The following is a 20,230-nucleotide window of genomic DNA, read 5'->3' as shown; positions in this document are numbered from 1 at the left end:
AATAAAATATGATATGAAAAATGGTAAAAGAGCGTTACACCATGTCCATCCAATTCCAGACCTTCGCCGGCAAAAGACCACGAGCCTTCCGTCCATGTATTGTAACCGGCCCAGACATGACCTCGATACGTCAGACATAAATGTGTCACGACAAGCCGCACACTATACTACAGGGCTTAGCACCTTACATTGCGAGGTAACATACGGCAATCTAGAAACGAGGACTGGGAAACAAAACGGCTTTATTAAACCTGGGTCATATCATGCTACGTGTAGGTATTTTCGTACCGTGACGGGGACAAAAAGTTTGATATACCTAGATGATCGCTGCCTTGCCTGCAGGTAGCCGTTATTGTGTTGATTTACTTGGTTATCTTACAATGGCCCAACGTGTTGGAAGTTGAGTGAGCGATGAAGATGAATGTTTTTTCAGAATTGGACGACTGAAAATAATGCAAGCTTTATCTCATCGAGAATTAAACATTGTTTTCTTGGTTTTGTTGGATTAGGCCCTTTTGGTCGGACGAGACCAAGGGCTGGAAGGATGATAGGGATTAGGGGGAGATATTGGTCTGGGCGGGCACCCTGGCGATTCTCCGGGGCTGAGTCCATCTAGTGCGACAGGCCACCCAGCCTGCACTGGTACTCACTGCACCCGGCTACGGGCGTGCTCCTATGGGAGCGCTTCCCGCATGGGATAAAGTTGCCAGTCCAGCCCGGGGCAGGGGTTGAGGCCTGGAGGAGAAAAGGATTTGACTATCCTGAGGATGGAAAAGACGGAACGATGAGAAGTGAACTGCACGTAATTTATTGTGCTTAATTAAAGCAGCGATTTCTTTGTAGCATAAGAAATACATTTAAATGCGTTTAAGAAATGCATAAATTCTGGATTCTGGAGCTAAACCTATAATGCACTAATACCGAGTTCGAGTGTTGGACCTTGAGTTTGCCCTCGAGCCCTCTTCAGACGAGTCACTTTTCTGATTACAACTTACGTCAACAAACGGCGAAACCACGAAGCAGTCAAAAATATAACATTTTAATCCACCGGTTTCAGGTACACATTCACCCTATCCACCGAGTCTCTGACACCGCGGCGCCTGCCGCCCGTCACTCGGCGGGACGCTGCAGCTCAGTGTCCGGCTCACGGAACACGGGGTAGTACGGCGTCCACGCGTCGTGGCCGGGCAGCACCAGACAGCGGCGCGACGAGCTTTGCCGGCGGTCCGTGTCGCCCTCGATACTGCGCGCGCCCCAGAAACACGGACGGAGGGTGTACGCAGCTGAAACCGGGACAGATCAACGCTATATTAGTGCTTTTACAAATGAACCAGGGTAAACGTTTCTTTTGAATTTTAAGGATGCAAAAAAGGTTAACTACACAATAAACAAGATGTCTCACAGATGGAAGGCATCGTTTCGTGCAAATACCTAACTATGCAATTGTTATGCAATTGTCTAATGCTCAAAACAGTTACCGGTAGTTAGTTCTTCAATTTCAGAATTGCTACTTTCTCAAATAATAATTAGATATCTTCACCGAAATCATCGAGCACCAACTTCATCAAATTACATACAACAACCATGTGCAAATGTCACTAGTCGTCGTCTGGGAGGGATAACGGAATCTTTACTTACGGTCTACGGAGGTGTCAGTAATAGACGGCGAACACTTCACTTACGGAGGTGTTTGTAGGCGGCGAACACTACTCACGGAGGTGTTTGTAGGCGGCGAACACTACTCACGGAGGTGTTTATAGGCGGCGCCCAGACGGAGAGCTGCTGTAGACGTCTCCACGACCGGCTGCGTCTCGTCGGCAGGGGGTTTCAGGTAGGGCAGTGTTCCGATGGTTATCGGTACGGCGGTGCGCAGCGTGAGCACCGGGTCCGGGTGCTCCATCGTCACCTGCCGGGGGAGCGGTCAGGACCGGGTGAGAACTCTGGCACGAGGACCGGGCGAGTTCTCCAACGCCGAGTTCTCCAACCCGTGTTTGGGTGCATGATCGTCACCTGTCGAGTGTCGACAATGGACACGCTGCACCGTCCTAACACGACTCCGTCTGGCCATCAAAGGAAGCGATTAACTTAAATTCGGTTTCGTGTCTCAGGTCCGTTTATTTCAGGCACAATTATATCTCAGGTTTGCTTATTTGCTGGTCCGGATTATCTCAGGTCCGTTTGCCCCGGGTCCGTTCACCTCAGGTCCGTTTATCTCGGGTCCATTTATCTTGGGCTCGCTTATTTCGGGTCCGTCTACCTCCGGCAGGTCGAGTAACGCCGGATCCGCTTATATCAGCTCCGTCTATTTCGGGTTCGCTATCTCGACTTGGTTCACCTCAGGTCCGAGCTCGGATCCGTTTACCTCAGCCTCGTATCTTTGTTCTGTTGTACATATCAAGTCCGTCTATCTCAGGTCCGTTTATCGCAGGTCCGTTTACCTCAGGCCCATCTAGCTCAGGTCCGCTTACCTCAGGTCCGTTTATCTTAGGTGCGCCTATATTGGGTCTGTTTATCTCATGTGCGTTTACATCGGGTCGGTTTATCTCATGTCTGCTTACCTGAGATCCGTTTATGTCGGGTCGGTTTATTTCGTGTGACCCACCTCCACGGCGTATCGGACGTCGATGAGCGGGCAGCTGAAGGAGGGCGGCAGCGGCGGCACCAGCAGCCGGAGGTCGGCGAACGTCTCCGACCTGCCGGGCGGCAGCGGGCCGCGCTCGGCGCCGCTCACCACCCGACGGTCCAGCAGGTGGGACGTGCCGGAGCCAGTGCGGTACGTCACCAGCTGGATAGGGAGGGAGGAGGGGTCAGCAAATGGGCACAAGGGTCACCCGCTGCGGTGGGAACGAGGGATGGGCACGCAGAGGTGGTATACGGGTCACCAGCTGCAGAGGAAGGGAGGGGTCAGCAGGTACAGGTCATCAGGGACGGTTCGGGTCACCAACTGCGGAGGGGGGGGGGTCAACAACAGGGGCTACATAGTTACCAACTGCAGGTAACGGTGTCAACACGGGTCACGAGTGTGGCGTCACGCCACCTCTGCGCGGTGTTAATAACCGGGAGTTTGTGCGGACGCCGTCGGGGGCGCGCCAATCGCGGGTTGGCGCTGTGACGTCAGTCGCGCACCGGCGCCCGGCGAGGGAGGACGTATCGCCTGTCACGCGTGCACTGAGCCGAGAACGAGGAATACCTCTCGTACCGTTCCGCCCGGTCTGTGCGCGGGGACTGAGGTCACGACAGAACACCTTGGCGACGAGTCGAACGGTTCTAAGCGCGGCGGTGCGGTGCGGCGGCCGGCGGGGCGCGGTAGTGTCGCGGACTCGGACGTGCCAGTGGCGTATGGCGGAGTGCCGTGGACGGTCGGGGGACGTGCGGGACTCGTGACGGTTCGTGCGGTGCGGGTGGCAGTTTGCCGGAGACCCGTGGCCTGCGGCGGGTTGAGCCGTCGTGCGACCGAGACCCGGGTTGTGACGTCACTGACGGACCGACGCCATTTTTGGCGGAAGCAGCCAGCGCCGCGTGGCGGAGCGGCAGTGAACCTCTGGCGCCAGCTGACTGCGCTCGTCAGCTGTTGGAGAGGGGGAGAGCCGTGCGGTCGGTCGGATAAACAATCATGGCGGCGCCCATGCTCCCGGGCGTGGACCGGTTCGTGATGGGCGGTGACTTTGACCGGTGGCTCACGAGTGTGGACCTCTACCTGGATGCTTTGGATGTGACCAGCGAGGCGCGGAAGCGAGCCATGTTGTTGCACTTGATCGGTCCGGACCTGCAACAGGTGTTTGGCACGCTGCCAGAGCCGGTCGGGGTGGAGGGGGCGTATGAGATCAGCAAGGCCAAGCTGAGGGCCTACCTCACCCCTGCCCGCAACACCATCGCGGAAAAACTGGCATTCAGCACTATCCGGATGGAGGCTGGTGAGAAATTCGAGGCCTACCTGGCACGGCTGCGGGTGGCTGCAAACCGGTGCGGCTTCACTGGCCAGAGTGTGGACCAGGAGGTCCGGAACCAATGCCTGGCCGGCACCAAGGGTAAGCTACAGGAGCGGCTGCTGCAGCGGGCTGCTGAGCGGGGCGACCAGCTCACTCTGCAGGATGTGGTGGCTGCTGCCACTGCCATGGAACGGACGGAGGCTCTCATTGAGCAGATGCGGGGCCCCAGCTCAGCGGCTGAACCGGGACAGCTGGTGGCTGGGCCAGCCGGCCCAGCGGCTGAGCCTGTTCAGCTGGTGGCCGAGCGTCAGCTGACCTGCTACCGCTGTGGCCAGCCGGGCCACAGGAGAGCGGAGTGCCAGCAGCAGCCGAAGCAGCAGCAACAGAGGACACCGACAAAGCGGCAGGGGCGTGGTCCGGTTTGCTACAAGTGCCGACAGCTCGGACACCTCAAGAAAAACTGCAAGAGCAAGGTAGTTCCTGTCCCAGTGCAGGAAGTGTCCCAGCCCGAGACAGAGCTGTGGTGTGTGCAGCAGGGTCAGGGGTCAGAGGCCAGTCACATGGCCCCACTGAAGATGACCCTACAGGTCAACGACACGGACATGGAGTTTGTGGTGGACACGGGAAGCCCAGTGACCATCATAGGATCGGACAGCAGTGTTCCAGGTCTGTGCCTACAGAGATCGGACTTGGTGCTGTCGTCGTTCACTGGACATGCCATCCCTGTCAAGGGTGAGGCAGTGGTGAAGGTTCAGCGTGGCACAAAACAGAAGAACCTGCGTCTGGTGGTGGTCGACTTCCCTAAGCCAGTGAACCTGTTGGGCAGGGAATGGATGGCAGCCCTGGGCCTGACCCCACACGGGGTGCTGCAGCTGAAGAGGGAGCAGCAGCTGGAGGATGTGTTGGCAAGACACCAGGAGGTCTTCAGCGAAGAACTGGGAAGGGTGCCAATCAAGATCAGCTTGAAGCTGAAGGAAGGTGCCAAACCAGTGTACAGGAAGGCAAGAACTGTACCATTTGCCCTGCAGCCGCTGGTCGACAGGGAACTGGACCGCTGGGTGGAGGAAGGAATCGCTGAACGGGTGGAAGCAGGAGTCTACTCCGGGTGGGGCACACCGCTGGTGCCTATCCCGAAGCAGGACGGTGTGCGCTTGTGTGCAGACTACCGCATCACTGTCAACCCGCAGCTGGAGCCTGTCCGGCACCCACTCAGGACTCCAGAGGAGCTGTTTGCCTGCATCAAGGGCAAAAGGTTCGCCAAACTGGACTGTAAATGCGCCTATCAACAGTGTGAGTTGACAGAGGAGTCGAAGGACATGACCACTGTGACAACACAGCGGGGCGCCTACAGGATGAACCGCCTGCCCTACGGCATTGCCACATGTGGAGCTCTGTTCCAGTCGGTCATTGACCAGGTGACTGATGGACTGGAGGGGGTCGTGTGCTACCTGGACGACCTGCTGGTGACTGCAGACTCGGAGGAGCAGCTTGTGGAGCGGCTGGACAAAGTGCTGGAGCGTCTGAAGGCGAACGGGGTGCGTCTGAAGAGAGAGAAGTGCGTGTTTAACGCCGAGAAGGTCACGTACCTGGGATGGGAGGTCTCTGCTACTGAACTGAAGGCACTGGAGGACAAGACCAGGGCAGTGAAGGAGGCACCAGAACCGACCAACGTCGATCAACTGAGATCGTTCATCGGATCGGTCAGCTACTACCAGAGGATGCTGCCGGACCTCGCCACGGTCCTGGCACCTCTGTACGCCCTACTAAAAAAGGGCGTGTCGTGGCGGTGGACGGCGGCCTGCTCAGCGGCTGTGAGCAGGGTGAAGAGGATGCTGTCCTCCCCGCCAGTGCTGATGAGGTACGACGTCTCACTCCCTCTGAAGCTCGTGACGGACGCCAGCGCCACCGGGCTGGGAGCCGCTCTGGTCCACGTGACGCCGGACGGGCTGGAGCGACCCGTGAGCTACGCGTCACGAACACTGACTCCGACGGAGCGGAAATACGCGCAGGTGGAGAAGGAGGCGGCTGGAGTCTCGTTCGGCATCCGCCGATTTCATCAGTTCCTGTTCGGCAGACCGTTCACGCTGGTCGTGGACAACAGAGCGCTGTCTCGGATACTGAGCCCGGACAGAGAGCTGCCATCGCTCGCCGCAGCCCGGATGCAGCGGTACGCTCTCCAGCTGGCGGCCTACCAATACCGGGTGGAGCTGCGCAGGACGGAGGAGATGAGAGTGGCCGACACTCTCTCCCGACTGCCGGTGCGGAGCCGGGTGGACGAGCAGGCGGCGACGCAGGAGGAGGCCGACTCCAATGGACACAGCGTGCTGTTCATGACAGAGAACGGACCGGCGCTGACAGCCAGGGACGTCGCCGCGGCCACCCGCCGAGACCCAGTACTGGCCAGGGTACTGGCGGCGGTCAGATCGGGCTGGGACGCAGTCGTGGATCCTGACCTCGTCCCGTACAAAACCCGCCAGGAGGAACTGTCAACGGACGCAGACTGCGTGCTGTGGGGCGGCCGGATCGTAATTCCGCGGGCCCTACGCACGCAGGTGAAGAACGAGCTACACGAGGGACATTTCGGGTGCGCCCGGATGAAACAGCTCGCACGGAGATTTGTCTGGTGGCCCGGTCTGGATGCGGAGTTGGAGGCGGCGGCTCGGGACTGTGCGGCGTGCGCAGCCAAGCGCGCGGAGCCACCTCACGCTATCCGTCACCCATGGGAGCCGGCCGGCGGGCCCTGGGAGCGAGTCCATGTGGACTTCGCCGGACCGCTGCTGGGCTACAGCTACCTGGTGATCGTGGACAGCTATAGCAAGTGGCTGGAGGTGCTGGCTATGAAAAGCACCACGGCGGAGCGGACGGTGGCGGCGCTGCGCACGGTGTTCGCTCGACTGGGCCTCCCGGTGCAGCTTGTGAGTGACAACGGTCCTCAGTTCGCCTGCGAGGAGTTCGCCGCGTTCATGACGGCGAACGGCATCCGACACACGCGAGTGGCGCCGTACCACCCATCGTCCAATGGGCTGGCGGAGCGGGCCGTTGGTACGCTGAAAAACGGCCTGAAGGCGGCGGCGGAGGCGGGCGTGTCAGCTGAGCGGGCGCTAGCCAGATTCCTGATCGCGTACCGTTCAACCCCACACGCTGTGACCGGGCGGACGCCAGCGGAGATGATTTACGGCCGGAATCTCCGCACACGATTTAACCTGCTGGTGCCGTGTGCCGACGCCACTCTGCGCGCGGCCCGGGTGGAACAGCAACTGGCAGCGGGTGGCCGAGCGCGCGAGTTCCGGCTGGGGGCGGCCGTGTGGGCCCGCGCGTACGGCGGCCGACAAAAGTGGATCCGGGGCACGGTGGTGGCACGGCCCGGGCCTGTGTCCTACGAAGTGGACATCGGCGGCGCGGTGTGGTCCCGACATGCGGATCAGCTACTGGCAGCGGACGGCCACCCTGCCGCCCCCGGCAACGACGGCAGCCAGCGCCCTCCCAGCGGCGCCTCACCCGAGGCAGGAGGGGACAGTGGCGGCGGCGGCGGCAGCGGAGTCACCAGGCGGGCCGGACTGGCTCCTCCCCATGAACGTCAGTGGGCGGACGGCGGCCAGACCGCACGCGCGGCCGTCAGCCGTGACGGCGCGAGCTCACCGGTCGGCGACGGAGCAGCGGCCGCCGGTTCGAGCTCACCGGTCGGCGACGGAGCAGCGGCCGCCGGTTCGAGCTCACCGGTCGGCGACGGAGCAGCGGCCGCCGGTTCGAGCTCACCGGTCGGCGACGGAGCAGCGGCCGCCGGTTCGAGCTCACCGGTCGGCGACGGAGCAGCGGCCGCAGGTTTGAGCTCGGCGGCAAGTGTCGGAGCGGCCAGCAGCAGCAGCGCGCACACCGGGGAGGCGTGTGCGGCACGTGACGGCGGCTCGGGCATGCCGACCGGCGCCTCCAGTGTCGAGGGCGGCGGCGCCGGTGAGGTGACAGGCTCCGGCGGCGTGGCCCGAGATGGTGCCGCCAACGAAACCGCTCGCCGCCTCTCCAACAGACAGCGCAAGCCCACGCGCCGTCTGATCGCGGAGGTGTGAGTAGAAATGCGCCCCGAGCTAGGGAATCGCTGTATGGTCAGTTAAATATGTGTGGACGCGAGCTATATTGCGTAGATCCGCGTTGGTTTGCTTTTCATCTTACTACCTGTTTCTCCTTTCTAAGTGGGGAAGTTTGTTCATTAGTAAGGGGGGCCGGGTGTGGCGTCGCGCCACCTCTGCGCGGTGTTAATAACCGGGAGTTTGTGCGGACGCCGTCGGGGGCGCGCCAATCGCGGGTTGGCGCTGTGACGTCAGTCGCGCACCGGCGCCCGGCGAGGGAGGACGTATCGCCTGTCACGCGTGCACTGAGCCGAGAACGAGGAATACCTCTCGTACCGTTCCGCCCGGTCTGTGCGCGGGGACTGAGGTCACGACAGAACAACGAGGTCATAAGATACCGTCCATTGCTACTGGTGATTTATGCTTCCCACCGGGATCGCCCGGCTGACCTCACCACCCCGAGTGGGCGGAGATGACCCCTGTAAATTCGGTATACCGACCGCACATTGGTGCCATTACGACCGCCGCCTCCGGTACACTGACCACCTGCCATTATACTGCGGTGGTAGCAGTGCTGAGTTACGAGTGCTGCGTGCCATAGCATGGCAGTCGCATTGATTTTCGGAGTGGTGAGGTAACGCAGTCCCGCTGAGCGCTCCTTGGAGCTGGTTACTTACAATTAAACATTTAACCCTCGCCGGACCTATTGGTTTTCTACATACGCGCCGGCCGAGGGGGGGGGGGGTACGACCCCCCCTCGCCGTTTCGTCCCTGGTGGAGCTAGCGCGTCGCGGAAAAAACGAGCGTGTGCGCCGTTACGAGACGCAGAGATTGGTACCCGATTTTAAGGTCCTAGGTCAACCGGTGACCTCTGAGGTCAGGTCAAGTGCCCCAAGGTACGGTTCAGTTTTTGGTGAATAACTTCGCAAAAAAACGGCCGCAGAGCGCCGATTTTGGCAGCATCGTGTTCGTCTCGCTCAGGCGCGTCGAATGACATGCTTTTTGTCCGGGTCAGGTCAACTTGGGGTGTTGACCTCAGGTCAAGGTCAGGTCAGCACCCCCAGGTCACGAAGTTGGTCGAAAGGGGTCATATCGCATATCATTCGATTCGGCAGGTCTTCCTGAGTCCATTGGTGGCTTTCCCGACTCGCTAGCTCAATTTGATCAAGAGTTATTGACGAAAAACTAATATGACCTTGATGACGTCATAAATGACGTCACGCAAGGTCAACATTGCAAAAGCGACGCATCTAACCTTGCAAGGAGTGCATAAAATCACGATTCTGTGTGCTTGAGATAGTTGGAGATCGTTCCCGGCGCCAGAATAGCAGTTTGAATTTTTCCCCATTGACTTATGAAACGTTCTCTTCTTCAATCTTGTATTAAACGCACGAATATCGAGCCCACTCTTCATCCATATCTCAAATCCACATTTCAGTTCCGGGACGCACCCACGGTGGTGCCACACCCAACAACAACAACAACGAACGTTCTAGACGCACACGTCACACGAATCACCGCGCCAGTTCTGTCGCGCTGCCATACCATATTGCCACATCCGACTTTCTTTTACTGCTACTAAAATTCCTTCAGACTGAAGACTCTTACATTCCCCTCTCCTAAAGTAGACTTATTGATCAAACATGAATCGACTAGGCAGCGGAAAACATACGAAACACATTAGACAGGCGTCGAACGAAAACAGACCTTCGAGAGACGTCAAGGACCTGTCAAACAAAAACTGACTCAATCAGATCATTAGAGCCTTCACCGCTGGCTAGACAACCAAACGAACTGAGAACAACTCTTCACTCCATAACAAAGTCCTTAAAGCGATCAGGCAGCTTACCCCTGCGCCTTGGTCGTCCACGAGTCAACTCTGACGCCATCACCACCTGTGCGAGTCCCTCACGCTGCGAGGGCGTCTCCACTCCGTTTAGCGGCACCGAACTAGGCTCGCGGCGCACCCCATCGGCCACGCGCGGCCTCACTCCCCCAGCTGCACTCGACGGTGCTGCTGACACACACGACTCAGCTGACCGTAACACTTCACCATCTGGTCTCGACGGACCAGCCCCTCGCGACCGGTCAGCACTAACCGAACGCGACACTGCACCTGCCGACTGCGACGGTGCTGCACCAGCTGACTGCGACAGCACTGCATCAGCTACCCGCGGACACATCGAATCCGCCACCCGCGAAGACTCCGACTCAGCTCCAGACTGCACCAGCTGATCCTTCTGTGACGCCAGCTGAGCCGCCCCCGGCGGCTCCGATCCGGCTGCTCCCGTTCCCGTTGACTCCAGCTCAGTCGCTCCTGGCGGTCGCGAGCCGTCCGCCCCCGACAGCTCCAGCTCAGTCGCTCCTGGCGGTCGCGAGCCGTCCGCCCCCGACAGCTCCAGCTCAGTCGCTCCTGGCGGCTGAGACCCAGCCGCTCCAGGCAGCCCCAGTTCAGCCGCCCCCGGCGGCGGCTGCAACCTGACCGAAGGCGACTCCACAGCTCCCGGTGATGGCAGGGTCACTGGACTCTGCTGCCACGACGGTGCCGGACCCGTAGTCAGGAACACTACTCCCGGCGGCCGCTCCACTGTCGACATCGGCTCGATGCGTTCGGGACGTTCCCCGCCCTCTTCTTCCGCATCGTCTGGACTCTCTTCCATCACCTGATGATCCGCTACCAGTAGGCCAGCTTTCTTAAGATGGCTGCCGTGAACTACACGTTTCTTCCTCCCCTTTTTGATGATGTAGTCAGGTGGGTGAACCTCGCTGATGCGGTAGGGTCCCTCAAACTTGGGACGTAGCTTTGCCATCACGCCCTTTCCTGCGGTAAAGTTGCGGCAGTATACCAGATCTCCCACTTGAAATCCAGACTGACCGTCTTCCGTCCGCTTCTCTTGGTCTCGTTTGATCCGCTCCAGAGCTTGCTCTCGGGTCAGAGACAGACTCTGTCGCAGACGAGTCAGGAACTGCTGATACGACCGGCCTCTCAGCTCCTGTTCTTCTCCCAGCTCGTTTTCCACCAGAGATCGAGCCGGCGTCCCGTAGACCAGCTCCCACGGAGACACGCCAGTCGTGCTGTGGCAGCCTGAGTTGTAGGCCGTAGTCACCAGGGCGAGCCATCGGTCCCAGTCACGCTGTCCTGCTTCAACGTAGTGAGCGAGCATCTCGATCAGCGACCGGTTCACGCGTTCAACCAATCCGTTACAGCAGGGATGGTAGATCGTTGTGCGCAACTTCTTGATGCCCATCAGTTGGCACATTTTCTTCACCAGCGAGCTCTCAAAGTTACGTCCTTGGTCTGTGAGGAGGGATTTCATTAGTCCGAAACGACACATCACTTGTACCAGACACTGAGCCACGTCTTCTGCAGTCTGTCTTCTTAGCGGAAAGGCTTCTACCCACTTAGTGAACTGATCGGTCACGACCAGTACATACCGGAATCCATTCTCGGACTCTGGCAGCTCCAGGACATCAGCTGACCAGTGAGCCAGTGGCTCACCGAAGACTGGCACCGTGCCACGTCCCTCTGAGCTTGCGACGTTCCTCGGCTTAACTTCAAGACAGGAACTGCAGCTGCCGCAGGCTCGACGCACGTCCTTCTTCATGTTGTACCAGAAGTACCGAGCTGTCAGACGATGCAGGGTCCTCTTCACTCCTCCATGTCCTGACAGTGGCGGAGCATGCGCCAGCTGCACCGCCAGCCCTCTCATCGAAACCGGAACCAACTGCTGCGCCCTCTGGTGTCCAGGTGACCTGCGCTGGACTCGGCCATCTCGAACATGAAGTCCTTCCAGTCTCTGGTAGAATGCCAGCTCAGTTTGCTGCTCAGTCGTCAGATGCTCAGCTGTCACCTCTTCTCCTTTCAGATGATGGACCAGCTGGCGGAGCACTGGATCCCTTGCCGACTCCACCGCCATATCCTTCAACTGCTGATCCTGATATGCATCCTCTCCTTCATCATCCTGGTCCATTTGGTCGTCAGACCGAACGTCATCTTTTTCCTCATCTTGTTCCTGTCTCCCGTCCTCTTGACGACCGTCTTCGTCTACTTCCTCTTCAGTTTCGATGTCTGTAGTTTCCTGTTGCACTGCTCTTACCAGGCAACGAGAGAGCGCGTCCACGTGCGGGATGGACTTGCCAGGCACATGTTCCACGTCGAACTCATACTCTTGTAGGAGGGTTAGCCAGCGAAACAGACGACCTCCCGGCTGCTTCGCCTTCTGGAGAAAACGGATCGCCTCATGATCCGTTCGCAGGGTGAACTTCTGACCGATCAGGTAGTGGCGGTACTTGATCACCGCCTTCACCACAGCAGTCAGCTCCCGCTCCGTCACACTTCGGTTGGCTTCAGCAGCATTCCATTTTCCTGACGCGAATGCTACCACGCCGGACTCCTGTCGAAGCTCCGCTCCCCATCCTGTTCCGCTTGCGTCCGTTGTGAGTGTGAACCTCTCTTCCACCCTGGGGAACTTCAGGACTGGATACTTCTCAAGGTCCTTCTTGAGCTGCTGGAATCCGTCTTCACACCTCTTCGTCCACTGGAACTTGACTCCTTTCTTCAGCAGGTCTGTCATAGGCGCAGACTTCTCAGCGAAGTGATGCACGTACTGCTGATAATAGCCACAGAATCCGAGGAACTGACGCAACTCGTGGACGTCTCTTGGGGCAGGCCAGGCCTGGATGGCCTCCACCTTCTCCAACGACGGCTTGATCCCTTCTTCATCCAGCTGATGGCCAAGAAAGTGCACGCTGGTCACCGCGATGGTGCACTTGCTGGGGTTGAGCTTCAGTCCATTGACGCGGAACCTCTCGAGCAGCTCAGCCAACAACTCCAGGTGTTCGTCCAGTGTCTTCGTAAAGATCACCACGTCGTCCAGGTACACTAGCGCTTGCTTCCAGTTTAGCCCCCGCAGCACATCTTCCATAATCCTCTGGAATGATCCTGGGCTGGTCTTCATGCCGAACGGCATCCTGGTCCACTGATGCAGCCCGTACTCAGTGACGAACGCTGTCACCTCCTTCGACTTCTCTTCCAGAGGGATGGCCCAATAGGCTGCCCTTTGGTCTAGAACTGAAAAGTACCGAGCACCTCCTGTCGCCTGAATAAGGTCCTCCACTCTCGGAAGTGGGAAAGCGTCATGCTTTACTTTCTCGTTGACGGCCCGGTAGTCGCAGCAGAACCGCAATTGCTGGCTGTTACGCTTCTTAACGAGCACAACAGGTGATGCCCACGGTGATGTTGACTGCTCGATGAGTCCTTGCTTCTCCAGTGTCTTCAGCTTCTCTTGAAGTTGATCCCGGAGGTGAAGTGGCGTCCGATACGCCCTCTGTCGAACGGGCTCAGCATCTCCTGTTTCAATGATCATCACATGGTCACCAGTGTACTTGCCGATGTCGTCTTCAGCAGTAGAGAATACCTCCTGGTATTCTTGGAGAAGTGCTCGGAACTTCTCTTGGTAGTTTGGTTGGAGATGGTCCACACTGGGCTGACCAGCTCTGGTGTCTCCAGATGTCACCATCACTCTGGCTTCTGGGACTGTCGCTCCTGCGCCTTCTGGCACTGCTGTCTCTGGTACACTTCTAGGTGCTTCCGCTTCTCCTGATGCGGAAGGCGTCCCCACTCCTGGCACAGCTGGTGCACATGGTGTGCATGCATCTGGTACAGTTGGTGTGCATGCTCCTGGTGTAGCTGGCGCGCCGGCTCCTCCTGGCGCAGCCGCTCCTGATGCAGACTTCGCCTGCAAAGCTCTCACCGTCACGACATCACCTTCCACTGCTAACTCCTCAACAACACCCAGCATCGTGCCAGATGGAAGTCTGACCTCCTCGTCTCCCAGGTTCAGTAGACGAACAGGAACCCCTGGTGCCGATGATGTAGACCTGGTGCCACCTTCACACCGCTGACATCAGCAGGGCTGAACACCATAGTACTGTTGCAGCTGATGCGTCGGATGCAGATGAACGACTCACTCCTGGATGGGCAACAGATCTCGCCTCTCGTCACCACAGGTGTCTCTGAGCAGTCCAGTTCTCTTCCATCAACCGCGAGTCGGCCTGACCCACAGTCAATAGTCACCTTCCACTTCTTGAGAGCATCAAGGCCAAGCAGAAGAGAATCGGTGAGGTCTTCCACCACATACAGCTCGTGCTCGTTCTTCTTCCCTGCCAGACTCAGCTCCACTACAACAGTTCCAAGCACCTCCACCTCAGTACCATTAGCTGCTACTAAGCCAGGGGCTGTTTCCACACTCAACTCCAGACAGAGGTCCGACACAAGAGCAGCCCTGATCAAGCTGACAGTGCTGCCCGTGTCCACAACTGCTGCCACTGTCTTACCCTCAGCTTCCACAATACATCTCAGCTCAGACACTCTGGAGTGGGTGACTCTCCTCACATCTGTTCGCCGTGACCCACCCTGTCTGTTGGCTCCAGCATCACTTGGGCATTGTCTGCTAACATGTCCAAGGCCTCCACACCTGAAGCACTTCACGGGCTGACGCTGAGCCGGCTGACCCTTCTGCGGACAGTTGGCGACAAGATGCCCAGACTGTCCACAAAAGAAGCACGATGCTGATCCTGCTCCCTGCCTTGGCTCACTTGGTCCTGCTCCCTGCCTCGATTCACTAACTGGTGCAGAGAGAGGTGGCCCCCTGCAGGCGGCTGCAAAGTGGCCCCTCCTTCCACACCTGAAGCACAGTCCACCCCGACCATTGCTCCTCCTCGGCTCAGCAACTGACCTTACAGGCACTGCACTCCTGGTTTGCTCCTCCTGTATCTCCCTTGCCAGCTGCTCTGAGGTCTTCAGACGCTCCAGCCTCCTCACGTAGGCCTCCACTGTGGTGGCATCCGAATCTAGCAACTTCAGCTGCCATTCACTGGGCACCGCCCTTGGCAGATGTTCCATGATCATTCTCTCTCTAGAGTCATCTGGTATGTCTGGCATGCCTCCCTTGAGCAGGCTCCGAAGTTGTGTCACAAAAGTCCTGGGCTCGTCGGTTTTCTTCATTTTGGCTTCGTAAAAGCGGTGCAGACTGACTTGCTGACGTTCACGAGGCCACACAAGCGCCCTCACCCTTACTTCTGCTTCTTCCAGGGAGGTTGGTCGTTGCCGATCCAGGTCGTCAGCAACCCACGAAACTTCCCCGGCAAACAGCGCAGGCAGCAAGTCCAACTGCCGCTCCAGAGGCCACCCATTGGCCCGAGCTGTTCTCCGATAGGCGCTGAAAAAGGTGGTCGGGTCACTGTCTTTGGTAAAAACCGGCGGGGCCAACATCAGGCCCGACCCGTATCCACCCACCATGGCGACTGCGGCAGAAGCGGCGTCATTTCCACCTCCAGTTTTCGACTCCTTTTTCATTCCATCCATGTTGAGGCTTGAATCTTATCCCACCGCTGATGAAACGTTCTCTTCTTCAATCTTGTATTAAACGCACGAATATCGAGCCCACTCTTCATCCATATCTCAAATCCACATTTCAGTTCCGGGACGCACCCACGGTGGTGCCACACCCAACAACAACAACAACGAACGTTCTAGACGCACACGTCACACGAATCACCGCGCCAGTTCTGTCGCGCTGCCATACCATATTGCCACATCCGACTTTCTTTTACTGCTACTAAAATTCCTTCAGACTGAAGACTCTTACACTTATAATGGTGAGGTCACGAAAATGACCTGACCTCATATGACCTTTAGGAAAAATCCGAGATATACAAGTTGTGGGACTCATAATGGATACTAGATCCTGCAAGTTTCATTTCCCTGTGACATCTCCTCTGGCAGTGAGGGCGTTGCGAAGTTGCGACATCTGAAGACCGTGCAGAGGTTCACTTATGACGTCATAGGTCAGTGACCTGACCTGACCCAAAAATGCGGTTGGTGTCAAAAGATGCGGCTTAGATCAAAGGTCAGGTATGCCAAGTTTCAGCTCTCTATTGCCAGCGTGTTCGGAGCTATCGCGAAAAAAACCCTATGGGGGGGCGGCACCCGCCCCCCCCCCCTCGGCCGGCGAGGGTTAAATCATGGTGGTAGAGCCCGCAATATGGTCTGAAGTGCAGTGTTGCTGCTTAAATGTTCGATTTCATGGCAAGGTACTGTTCATGCATCATAGCCATCTAGAGGAAGGATTATGTCGTTGCTGTTACGAGTAAGGATTGGTCAATGGTCATGTGACGAACCGTACTCGAGGCACCGAATGGTGGCACTACAGCACGCGGTGGTGCCACTGCAGCTCACCACGCCACCTCACCCATCAGTAACACCACCGCACCAGTTCACCCGTGAGCCTCCCGTGGCCAGCAGTGGCGCCGGCGGCCGGTGCCACTTTGGTCGAGTGGCCGAGTCCCCTCGGAGCCGCCGTATACGGCGGCTAACGACCGATGCTCAGCAAACACTGGGTCGGCGCTCAGCCTGGTAGTGGGGCCGCTGTTGTGACATTACGTCGTTACGGCGTAATTTGACAGGCGAGGATGACGATGCTGGTGCCACCTAATCTAGCTGGAAGCTTCGCGGACTGAGTTTGGGGCTGAATGAACTCTTTGTGGCGCCTGATTATCACGATAGATGAGAAAATAGCAGTCACGTGCAGAAGTAACAATTTATTTACGCCAGATAATCAGTGAGCTGACTATGCAACATTCCGATGTCCTGCAATCTGCTTTCTACATTCAATGGTGTGGATCTTTTGGTAAGTACCTAATGCTCGACATATATTTTCATTTTCATGAACCTGGACAATATGACCCCACCCAAACAACCCGTACAAGTCTGAGGTGATGTCAGCTATACCTAAACCCGGAGCGGTACTGCCGTCAGTACCTGCATAAGTCGTAGTGACGTCGCCGGCATGACGCGGCCGCTGATGTTGAGAGCCTCCCCGCTGACGGGAAGGCTCTGACCGGGCGCGGCGGCTCGGCGGCCCACCTCCAGGGAAATGGTGAGGGGACCTCGCCGACAGCAGAACCCGCACAGGAACCGGCTGGCCTGGCTGCGAGTCGCAGTCTGAGGGCGAAAAGAGCGGGCCCATCTGGTCAAGTGCCGGTTGAACCAGCGGAGTATCTTTGAAAGAAGCCGTCATTAGTGAGAGCAGAAGCACGTAACAACAAAAATACACAAGCGACTGATAAAAATGTGCATTTAATCACATGAAATGATTTCTTGTTTCAGGTCGAAACGTTCAATTTCCAACTAGCTACGTATTTCAAAACAATATTCTTATCTGAAGCATTTCCTCACTACTCTTGATTCCCACCACCGCTCGTTAATCGTCTCACGGACTGCTCACCGAGCCGTGTTTGACGTCGCTGACGCCCTTCTCGGGTATGACGGAGAAGGCGGCGGCGCGGCTAAGCGACGGCAGCGGGATCTGCCGCTCCACCACGGCCGTCACCAGGTAGCGGACGAACCCGTACCGCCCGGAGAAGGCCGGCGGCAGCTCGGCCGGCAGCACGAACCGGAACGGGTACTGGTGCTGGCCGGCCGGCAGCGGAGCGGCGTCTGAGGGACGGGGGCAGCCGGAGGTCAGGGGGAAGTCAGAGAGAGGTAAGTGAGGTCAGCGGGGCCAGCGGGGCTGCAGCGACTTTTGAGAGTCAGGGGGAGGTCAGTGGAACGTCAGAAACATTTGTTACGGGCCCGTCAAAATTAGGGGCTCATGCAATTGAATTCGATAAATATTTATTAAGTAACTTCCCACAGAAAAATCGGCAATTTGCTAATTTTTTAATTGAAATCTTGATAATAATCATATAAGACGATAAAATAGAATAGTATTTTGTAACAGCACAAGTTATGAAATCGACTCCAGCATCTCCACTGCACGCCACTCACAGTCGGAGTTTCTGATGCCGAAGAGTACCCGCTGTTGGTCCAGCAGCGTCTGGGTCGCCCGCACCGGCACCGTCTGCGGCCCCATCTGGCGCTCCGTGCCCAGAGACATGGGCTGCGAGTAGAGCGAGGTCCTCTCCGAGGCGGCCACACTGAGCAGCGACCTGGGTCGGGCCGGGGTCACCTGACCCGACGGCGGCACGCTGAGGAGAGACTCGGGCCGCGCCGGGGCCGGCGGCGCCCGCTTCGGAGCCGAGCTGATCACCGCCGGCAGCATACTGCCGATGGTGTCTGTCCGTTTGGACTTCTCGCCGGGGCCGACATTGAGGATGGAGGCGCCGATGGAGTGTATGTCGGCCACCAGCGCCGCGGTCTTCAGTGATGCGGTGGGGTGGACTCTGCAACCGGCATGGGACGGAGTGGGTGTGAGGGTGGTGGCCGGTGAACAATACAGTGCCATGGCAGCTTTATGCGCAGCCGACAGCACTAATACCGAGGCCTTCATGATGGACTTTGCAAGACCGTCCGGCTTCAAAGTGCAAATTCAAACGAGCGCCGATGTCCAACCGGGTACGTACTACGTAATATTCTATTCAAACCGGACTATGTAACTACCTATTTGCTAGATATTGAAGTCATACATGTAAGTAATGATTTAAGTAATTGCGTCAAAGCTTTGCATAAAATTACATAACTTCCCATATCGCTTAGCAACGCACATTGCGACTCAAACAAATGACTGCACCGTCACTGGTCAGCCGGCGGTCTGAGCTGGTGCAGCGACTCACTGACCGGGCCTGTTTGGCCGCCTTCCGCGTGGTGATGGAGTCCGGCACCCAGGCCCGCACCGAGTGGTCAGCGTCCACAAAAGAGACCACCGTCTCGCCGCGACACCGCACGTGGATGCCTGCAGCACGGGAGGGACAGGTGAGGGCTGATGCGTAGGTAGTGATTCGCAATTGCATTGTCAATCGTTGCTCCTTATTCGACAGCCATAAATGACAAAGTTATGCTGTTCAGGAAAGCATAAGAACTTATCATATCTTTGCCACTAGATTGCAGGACAGGTAAACGCCTGAAAATATATGTACTGTTCCGGATATCCTTACTACTTATATAGTTACCGCTAGATGGCAGGAGCGATAGGCGCCTGAAGTTATACTGTTCCGCATGGCATTGCTACTTATATTATTGCCGCTAGATGGCAGGAGTGTTAAGCGCCTGAAGTTATGCTGTTCCGGATAGCATTGCTACTTTCATCGTTGCCGCTAGATGGCAGGATGGGTAAGCGCCTGAAGTTATACTGTTCCGGATAGCGGGGTATTGAGTTTGAGCACACCGCAGGCGCCGAGAAGTGAGAATCAACACTGGTGGGCGAATGAGCACGAGCCATGGCCCACCCTGAGGTTCAGTTTAAATGCGTCTGCTGCAGTGCGTGGAAGGAAATTGCTTTCTAGATTTTTCATGCTCATAATATCGCTGGATCTCGGCAGACCTCAAAACCATTGCAAGGGTACCTCGCCTGATTGGATATGGAACAGAGGAGTGACTGTCGACTGAAGTTGCTTGCCTCCGTACGACTTTCATGATACCAATACCTACTGTTCAGGGCAACAGGGTAAGGGTAAGAGATGGTGAGACGGAAGATATCTACGACTAACGAGGAACTCTCATAACACTAAATAGCAAACAAGCGAGATAACGCAGCCCCACACACTCCCGGTGCTCACATGTGACGGCGAACTGGTTTTCCAGGGTCAGTATCACCCGTCCGACGACTGACGTGCCGGGCAGGTAGGCGGCCGGGGTCCTCTCGAACACCACCTTCACGTCCACCCCTGGCGGCAGGTCCTCGGCACCCGTCCCCCACGACACCCCCATCACCGCTCGACGCTGCGCCCGGGCGATGGCGAGTGGGGCCGGGGCTAAGTGCCCTCCATGACACTCCCCCGCCGCCGCCTGACCGCTGCGACCCGCCGCGCGCCACTGACCGACCTACCGACGGACGGCCGGCCGACGGGCGCCCGGTCCCGGCGGCGCGGGCCTGACGACGCCGTGTTGTGTCCGGCGCCCGGTGATCGGGCCGTGTTGTGGGCGCCCGCACCCGTGACGCCATCAATAATGGAGCGGCGCCCGCCCAGCTCGGCCGGTGGTGCCACCGACGTCTCCGCGGTAATGGTCGCGTGACTGCAGTCGTTTGAGGGCGGGCTCGGCGCGCACAGAAATCGGCGATTGAATAAAACACTCGGCACAGGTGTACCGGATGTAGGGCCGGGCAGAGGGGGTCCGCCGTGCGCCGGTTACTGATAGAGGGATAGTAGGCCGGCGCAGAACGCACCACCATCTCAGGGCACACAAAGGGCCGTTATCACATGACTAATCTGTCTAATTAAACTGTCCTTCTGTTAACT

The 20,230-nt window shown here is 57.7% G+C and overlaps 1 protein-coding gene across 1 annotated transcript; it reads right to left on the bottom strand.

The window, feature by feature from the left end:
* Positions 1–85: 85 nt before the first annotated feature.
* Positions 86–19,826, bottom strand: LOC122391687. Its single transcript, XM_043385854.1, has 8 exons — positions 19,550–19,826; positions 18,612–18,726; positions 17,823–18,217; positions 17,281–17,492; positions 16,815–16,997; positions 2,603–2,785; positions 1,747–1,906; positions 86–1,283 (listed from the first exon to the last, which is right to left on the bottom strand). Exons 1-8 carry the CDS (start codon positions 19,698–19,700, stop codon positions 1,111–1,113), a joined length of 1,572 nt encoding a protein of 523 aa, XP_043241789.1. The 5' UTR covers positions 19,701–19,826; the 3' UTR covers positions 86–1,110.
* Positions 19,827–20,230: the final 404 nt, after the last annotated feature.

This window comes from Amphibalanus amphitrite, unplaced genomic scaffold (genome assembly GCF_019059575.1).
Source record: "Amphibalanus amphitrite isolate SeventyFive unplaced genomic scaffold, NRLGWU_Aamphi_draft 000449F_arrow, whole genome shotgun sequence".
Lineage (NCBI taxonomy): Eukaryota > Metazoa > Arthropoda > Thecostraca > Balanomorpha > Balanidae > Amphibalanus > Amphibalanus amphitrite.
This window is presented reverse-complemented; position numbering and strand designations above follow the sequence as displayed.